Source organism: Caretta caretta, chromosome 13 (assembly GCF_965140235.1).
Source record: "Caretta caretta isolate rCarCar2 chromosome 13, rCarCar1.hap1, whole genome shotgun sequence".
Lineage (NCBI taxonomy): Eukaryota > Metazoa > Chordata > Testudines > Cheloniidae > Caretta > Caretta caretta.
Genome location: NC_134218.1, coordinates 33,368,269 through 33,376,842, shown reverse-complemented (window position 1 = coordinate 33,376,842; position 8,574 = coordinate 33,368,269). Strand labels below are relative to the sequence as shown.

At 50.6% G+C, this 8,574-nt stretch overlaps 1 protein-coding gene across 1 annotated transcript; it reads right to left on the bottom strand.

Moving 5' to 3' along the window:
- Window positions 1–6,779: 6,779 nt before the first annotated feature.
- On the bottom strand, window positions 6,780–7,709 carry LOC125622629 (olfactory receptor 11G2-like). The gene has a single exon (XM_048820756.2). It carries the CDS (start codon window positions 7,707–7,709, stop codon window positions 6,780–6,782), a length of 930 nt encoding a protein of 309 aa, XP_048676713.1.
- Between the last annotated feature and the right edge of the window lie 865 nt (window positions 7,710–8,574).

The following is an 8,574-nucleotide window of genomic DNA, read 5'->3' as shown; positions in this document are numbered from 1 at the left end:
ACTCATCCTCCTCTCTCCCTGCCTCTTTTTTGAAGGATGCAGAGTGAGAGCGGTGTGATATCTGCTCTCTCAACCGCTGGGTCCCTGGGACTTGGTCTCTGGAGTGTTTAGGAGCAGCCAGATCTGGATTTGATCCCTGAAAGATCTGTGGACCCCCAGGGGAGTGCCAGGGAGAGCCCACCCAGCTTCACACACACACACACACACACACACACACACACACACACACCACAGATTTCTTCACACACATACACACAGCCCCCAGTCCCCACAAACAGGCCTTAGGGGTGTCAGGATTAGGCCACATTGAAAGACCCAGCACCAGCCCCTCGGTTACATGTTGAATCCCGGCCGGGGCTGGCATTACTAAGGCTGTGCTCTGTCTTCTCCCAGGTGCTGGGTTCTCTCGCTGTCTCCACACACAGATCAGGGTTCATTCCCTCCCTCAGACAGCATCAGGGACATACCCTGCCCTTCAGCACCAAGCAGGCCATCCGCTTGCGGCGCCCTTTTATGGCTGCTCCCCTGCCATCCTTCCCCAGAGCTGGCTGCATCTCAGCACCAGGCAAAACATCTCCATGCAGTGTCGCTGCGTGGCTGTTACCAAGCTACCTTGCCCCAGAACTGGCTGCATCTCAGCATCGGGCAAAACATCTTCATGCCATGTCACTCTGCAGCTGTCACCCAGCTGCCCACCCCAGAGCTGGCTGCATCTCACCTGTGCTGTGTACATTGAGTCAAATGGCAAAGATGTTTTATGAATACAGGCCAAGTGCAGATCTCGTGCTGTGGGGGGGGTGATGTGTTTCTCCTTTGTCAAACCAAGGCAAAAGCATAACCCATTATGGGATCCCCATTGAGTGGGCCCTATACTCAGCCAGCACCTTATTAAACATTCTTATTAATTAACTAGAAGGTCTCACACATCCCTGCTTCCCTAGGCCAAACTGTTCACCCAGCTGGGCCCTGTCCCTACTATGGCTGGCCTCTAGCCCCCACTCTGGCCAGAGCCCAATGGATGAGGGTGAAAACTGGAAAAACTTGCCCCTTAAAATCAGGCTTTTCCAGTTTTTACAAAAAAATAAACAGGGTAATCTCCTAGGGGTAGCTGGAGTGGTGGAGAGGGGCCTGGTGGGGGTGGGGGGAGCTGAATGGAGTGGGGGTAACAGTCCAGGCTTGGGGGCTGGATGACGTTGGGATGATGAGCTGGGATGATGAGCCAGGCTGTGGGGATGGAGGGAGTAGAGGTGAGGGACCTGACTCTGGGGGTGAATGGTGTAGAGGTGGGATGGCTTGTTGTGGGGGCTGGGCAAAGTGAAGTTCAGGGGCCTTGCAGTGGAGGGAGGTTCTGGAAAGAGTGGAGGTGAGGGGCCTGGCTGGGGTGGGGGTGAGGAGTCTGGTTGTGTTGGCTGGACAGAGTGGGGTTCAGGGGCCTTGGTGGGTGGGGCTGGATGAACTGGGGCTGAGGGGCCTGGCTGGGGGGGTAGGGGCTGGAGTGTGGTGAGAGGTGTGGCTCTGGGGTGATGGATTGAGTTGGGGGGTGATGGGTGGCTGAGGGGAGGGCTGTATGGAGTGGGGAGTGGGGGGCTGGCTGGAGTGGGGGACGGGGGATGGCTGGCTGGAGTGGGGGACAGGGATATGGCGGGGGGGGTGAGATGAGTGCAGTGTGAGTTGTGGCTTGGGGGTAATGGATGGAGTGGAGGTGAAGGCTGTGGTTTGTGTAGCCGTGCTGGGGGATATAGCTGGGGGAACTCAGAACGTGGCAATTCCCCCTGTGGAGAGCCACCTGGGGTGGAGGGCATATATGGGGAGGTCAGAACAGGGCTGTTCACCCTAGAGAGAGGGACTGTTGTGGCTGGGGTGCAAGGCATAGACGTGGTACCTTAGAATGGAGCGATCCCCACTATGGAGAGGAACAGAGATGCCCCTTTTCCCATGCTCTTTCTGCTTAAGATGGTCCCACCTCCCCTTGGACTCAGCTAGACCCAAGCTCTGCCCCCTGGACTCCAATAAACCAACTCCACAGGCTGATCCTGGGTGGGAATAAATCTCAGTAGGACTAGGAGACCCTTACCAAGCCCATCAAGGCCCCCTCCATCTGCACCTCTTCCCTATCACCTGCAGGGCAGTAGTGACACCTGCCTGCTCTGTGCAGTGGGTCCTATGTGTTATGAGTGGGTTGGTTCCCAGCCGAGCAGGGATCCATGTGAATCTGAGCCTCAGTAGCTCTGCTCATTGCCAGAGACCAAGAGCTGAACAGATCCTGAAGACTCAGCTCCCCTCTCTGCCCGTGCCCCTCAGTCCTGATCACCATTCCCTCTAAGCTGAGCGTGTGTGCGCACGTGCACACAGATCCTAAACCCCGCGCAAACAGCGAAACACTGAGCACAGAAATGGGAGCCAGGCCAAAATACCATTTACGGGCGACTTTTGACATTGTTCTCCTGCCATCTATCAACACAGCCAGATTCTACTAGCTGGCAAGGGGGGGAAGGGAAAGGAGGGCAATGAATCGTACCCCTCCCCGCCAGCATTTCGAACATGTAATGTTGATCACGTTGGGACGGTCGGGACCCACACATCTCCACTTTCCTGATTTTTTTGCCACAGATGCATGGACATGATCGGAGCTATGCACAAACTTCTGGTATCCTGATCTGAATGATCTCCCGTTTGCCCTTTTGCTGAGTCATGCTCTTAAGCGCATTGAAATGATAGTCATATAATAAAAGTTTTAATTTTAAATAAACCAATCTGGTAAAAATCAATTCCAAAATGTCACTGTCTAGAGGTCTAACATGTAAGAGAACAACAACTTCATTTAAATCTGGATGGCTGGATGAAACTATAGAGACGGTTATACCGAAGTCACATAGTGTAATGCTTCTTAAACTTTGTGAAATATTCACATATGATGAGGACAAAGGAGTGGTTTGTGCATATTATTCAGATGCCAGAGCTTCTTGAGAATTTTCAACCGGAAGAATGTGGAACGATGTATGGAAGTTGGATTTCTTAAAGAGTCATCTGTCAAATCCCTACATTCAAAATACAAAGACTTTGTTGCTGAAGAGATTGTTATAGTCAGTCAGTACAATGACTTCAAGTTTGCAGTAGCCAAAAGAATCAAAAGCCAATTGGTTTTAAATTTCCCAGATATGGTGATGTTTACTCACCGGAACGAATAGTTTCAGGATCTTGCAAAGTTGATGGATATTGGAGGAACATTCCTAGCATCAAGTGCAGACTGTGAGCGTGGCTATAGCTTAATGACCACTCTAAAAAACAAACTATGGAATCGTTTACAAGTAGATCATTTGGACATGCTGATGTGTATTAAGAGTTACCAGCTGGATGGAGGACTGATAGATCTGGACAGAGTTTATATTGAATGGGCAAATGAAAAAAGATTGCAGGGAAAAATAGTAAGGTTAGTTTAGCAGTCTTGGACATTTCAACCAATAAGGAAATTAAAATGCATTTGTAATTGCATATCTTATTCTTGGCTGATAATTATTTATTGATATTTTTTAGGAAAATTTTAAATTTAAAACACAAACTCTTGTTTTTCTTTTTTTACTTATGATGTCTCTATCTGAAAACCCATATAAATTGACATAATGGCATACTTATTAAATTGTCTTTATTATATGTTTATCAAAATCTTTTTGGACATGTGTATAGAATGAAAGGTGAAAGTGGACACCAATGAGCAGAAGCCTATGGACTGATAATGATCATGATTAATATGTGCTTGATATATGCTCGTGATTGTCTATAAAAAAGATCATAAAGCGTAATGCTTAAAACTAACTTGTGCTTCATGAAGATTTAACTGGGAATTGGTCCTGCTTCGAGCAGGGGGTTGGACTAGATGACCTTCTGGGGTCCCTTCCAACCCTTATATTCTATGATTCTATGAATGGTTAAATTTCCTTTTTCTAAGTATTTAAAAATGACATTTATAAAATAACATGGTGTAAAACTATTATTATTACAAATTGCAAATTAAAACTTTTTAAATGTATAAGCATTTTACTCGCTTGGGCGCATTTGCCACATGGCGCACAAATTTGAACTCTGCTTCAAAAATTTGCACAGAAGAAATTTTTTGCACACACGGCCTGTCAAAAATCCTGACCCACAGCTCCCACGCCTCTCTTAGCACTGGGATCTGTGCTGAGCTCTCTGACGAGATGAGATAACTTTTGCTTTGAATTGCCTGGCTCCAACTTTTCAAGCAGGAAGCAGTATCAAACTCTTTAATTGGCTTTGCCAGCAGCCCAAATCATCAATACCCAGAGCGAGAAATATTCAGACATCAAAACAAGCTAATTCCGCCAGGGGATTTGCAGTCTGGACTGTATGATTTATTAAGTGGCTCTAACTCCCATGAAAGTTAGACAACTCTCAGAGAAGGACAGCCTCTGTTAATGCCAAGAGTTGACACAGCACAGGCAGAGGGTGTGAGGTCAGTGGTCAGAAGGCTGGACTGGAAACCAGGACTCCGGGGTTCTGTTACCAGATCTCAGAGGGCAGTGGGGTCCAGTAGCTTAGAGTGGGGAGGGATGGGTTGTCAGCACTCCTGGGATCTATATATTGCTCTGGGAGAGAAGTGGGAAAGTGGGATCCAGAGGCTTAGAGCAGGATGTGGGAGTCTGGACTCCTGGGTTAGAGTTTAAGGCCAGAGAGGATCACCAGATCATCTCGTCTGACCTGTAGATCACAGGCCACTGACACCACCCAGCAGCTGAAAATAGACCAAAGTAGGACAGTGCTTGGAAGGCTAAACTGTGATGTGCCACAGGCAAAGAAAAGTAGGGACTGATATGCACCATTCCTTAAGGCCCCCGCAATGGCAGGGAAATGATTAAAGGAGATACACCCAGATAGTCATAGAATCATAGAATATCAAGGTTGGAAGGGACCTCAGGAGGTCATCTAGTCCAACCCCCTGCTCAAAGCAGGACCAATCCCCAATTTTTGCCCCAGATCCCTAAATGGCCCCCTCAAGGATTGAACTCAAACCCTGGATTTAGCAGGCCAATGCTCAAACCACTGAGCTATCCCTTCCCCCCCCCATGGCAACTGACCTGCACCCACAAGCTGCAGAGGAAGATGGAAAAACCCAAGGTCACTGCCAGTCTGACCAAAGGGGAATTCCTTCCCACCACACATATGGCGACCAGTTAGACCCTAAGCATGTGAGCAAGAACCAGCCAGCCAAGCACTCAAGACAGAGAATGCTGCCTCCGAGCCCTGGCCTACCCCATCCAATGTCTCATCTCTAGCCCTGGCCTACTCTGTCTGATGTCCCATCTCCAGCCGTGGCCATCCCTGATGCTTTGGAGGAAGAAAATGTCAATAGAAATTTTTTTTTGGTGGGGGGAATCCCTTCCCGACCCCTGCAGGTGACTAGCTGTAACCCTGAAGCATGAAGCTGGAGGGCAACAAAAATGATTAAGGGGCTGGGGCACATGACTTATGAGGAGAGGTTGAGGGAACTGGGCTTATTTAGTCTGCAGAAGAGAAGAGTGAGGGGGGATTTGGTAGGAGCCTTCAACTACCTGAAGAGGGGTTCCAAAGAGGATGGAGCCAGGCTGTTCTCACTGGTGGCAGATGACAGAACAAGGAACAATGGGCTCAAGTTGAAGGTGGGAGGTCTAGGCTGGATATTGGGAAACACTATTTCACTAGGAGGGTGGTGAAGCACTGGAATGGGTTACCTAGGGAGGTGGTGAAATCTCCATCCTTTGAGGTTTTTAAGGCCTAGCTTGACAAAGCCCTGACTGGGATGATTTAGTTGGTGTTGCTCCTGCTTTGAGCAGGGGGTTGGACTAGATGACCTCCTGAGGTCTCTTCCAACCCTAATCTTCTATGATTCTATGAGCTTTTAGGATCATCAGACATGAACCAAAAGGGACCTTATGGGTTGCCAAGCCCTGCTACCCCCTCCTCCCAATCACAAGAGATTCAATCAAAAAATCCCACGCATAGATTTGTCCAGCTCATCCTCAAAATGAATGAAGTTGATTACTCCCGTAACTCCTGTTTGGAGGGTATTCCAGAATCCAATTCCTCTCATTGTTAGAAAGTGTCTTCTTCTTTCTGTTCCCTTTCTATGGGAGGGGAGGGGAGTCTAGTGGGTTAGATCTGGGGTGCTGGTACTCCTGGGTTCTATCCCTGGCTGTGGGAGGCAAATGGGATTGAGTGGGTTGGATCGGGAGATAGGGGGTGTCTGGGACTCCTGGGTTCTATCCAAGGCTGTGAAAGGGGAATGAGGTCCATAAAAAAACAATATACAGCTGCCGTGATTTGCATCTCACCTGTCAGTCTCTTGACATCACAGGGGTTGCTCCTAATTGACAGCAAAGAAAATGAGAGCAGAATTTTTCTCTCTGACTTTAAGTGTGAACATACATCTATCCAGGTAACAATCTTGAAATACAGCTGCACAAAAAGGGCAGAGATGTGAGCCAGCCTCTATACACACACACACACACACACACACACACACACACACGCAGCAGGGCACATACGCCCACCTCCCCCCCCCCCCCCCCCCCCAAATCCCACCACCCAGCTCCTTTGCATTCTGGTTGTATCATCAAACAGGCATTTTTTATACTGGGAGTGACTCCTACAGATCATGCAAAATGCTGTGTGCGTTCACTCTCCAGGATTGGAGTGAGCAACCCCTAGAAGGAAAAGAACTCATATCCCATTGCACACCCCCCTGACCGGCCAGTCCCTGGAGGCTGGGGCCAGAGCAGAACCTCCTACAGCTTCCCCAGCAGGGTCCTCCTTAGAGCATCCTTCATCTCCTTGTTCCTCAGGCTGTAGATCAGTGGGTTAAGCAGGGGGGTCGCCAGTGCATAAAAGAGGGTTGCCATCTTCCCGCTGCCCCCTGCAGCTGACGGGCTGATGTAGGTGACCATGCCAGAGCCCCAGAAGAGGCCCACGACGGCCAGGTGCGAGGAGCAGGTGGAGAAGGCCTTGTGCCTCCCGGCCCCTGCGGGCAGCCTGAGCACTGCCTTGACGATTAGCCCGTAGGAGGTCAGAGTGAAGAAGGCAGCACCAAAGATGATGAGGGAACTCAGGATGTAGGTGGCCAGTTCAGCCTGGGGAGCTGGGGCGCAGGAGGAAGCCAGCAGTGGGCCTGGATCACAGACGAAATGATCCAGGGTGAGGATGCAGAAGGAGAGCTGGGAGATGAGGATGACGGGCACTACGAACCACAAGAAGCCGGTGACCCAGCAGGAGGCCGCCAGCACCCAGCATCTGTGGCGGGACATGAGGACGGGGTAGCGCAGGGGGTGGCAGATTGCCAGGTACCTGTCCAAAGCCATGGCTGCGAGGAAGCAGCACTCGGTCGTCCCCATGCAAAAGAAGATATAGAACTGCACAAAGCAGGCATGGGAGGAGATGGGGACCCCAGGGTTCATCAAGTCAGAGAGCATCCGGGGCATGGTGGTCGTGACGTAGCAGATCTCCAGCCAGGAGAAGTTCCCCAGCAGGATGTACATGGGCAGGCGTTGGAGGCGGGGGTCCCGCAGAACGGCCCACACAATGCACAGGTTGCCTGCCAGCGTCCCAATGTAGGTGGAGGAAAAAAGGGCACAGATGAGATTGCGGCTTAGCCGGCCCAGGGAGGGGAAACCCAGCAAGATGAACTTGGTCACCGGGATGGTGCCATTGACTGGATTCATCCGGGGGCCCTGGAGCTGAAAGGAAACAATCAACAGGATTCTAAGGGGCTGCTCAGAGATCTGGGACTGGAGAGGGGTCTAGTGGTTACCGCAGTAGGGACTCGCGCACACAGCCACAGTCAGTCTCTTTCATGCATCTCACGTCCCAAACTCCACCTCAGAGCCCTGGCCCAGCCCACAACATCCCATCTCCAGCCATGGGCATAGCCTGGTGCTTCAGAAGAAGCAGATTTAAAAACCAACCAAACAAAAACCTCTCAGAACAGATGGTGGAAATCCCTTTCTGGCCCCTGCCAATGGCCAGTTGAACCCTGAAGCATGAGGTTCAGGGACATAGAACATTTACTGGAAGTGAGCCCCTGGGCTGCTGAGCCCTGCCCTGACCCCACCATCACAAGCAGCCCCATCATACAATCACACCCATATATTTGTCCAGCTCACCCTTAAAACTAATTTGCTCAACTCCACAACTCCTACTGGGAGGCTGTTGCAGAACATCCCCCCTCTGATGGTTAGAAACCTCCTGCTAATTTCCAGCCTGCACTTGTGCATGGCTGGGTTAGTGTTGGAGCAGGGTGGTGCGGGCTGCAGAACAGTGCAGCAGCCAAGGAAGAATGGGAGCAAGAAGGAAGCTGTGTGTGAAAACCCACCTGGCTGTGAGATCTCAGCCTTCTCTCACCGCCTCTGCTGTGAAGGGAGCTGGGCAAGAGGGGGCTGATATCTGCTCTCTGACCCACTGGGTCCCTGGGACTTGGTCTCTGGGGTGGGTAGGAGCGGCCAGGTTTGGATTTGATCCCTGTATGAGTGTCAGGGAGAGCCCCGCCAAGCCTTCCATACAGCACTAATACAAACATCCCACACCGAT

Bases quoted from the DNA above. Each gene is read 5' to 3' on its own strand.
- LOC125622629 (XM_048820756.2), bottom strand. From the start codon at position 7,709: ATGAATCCAGTCAATGGCACCATCCCGGTGACCAAGTTCATCTTGCTG.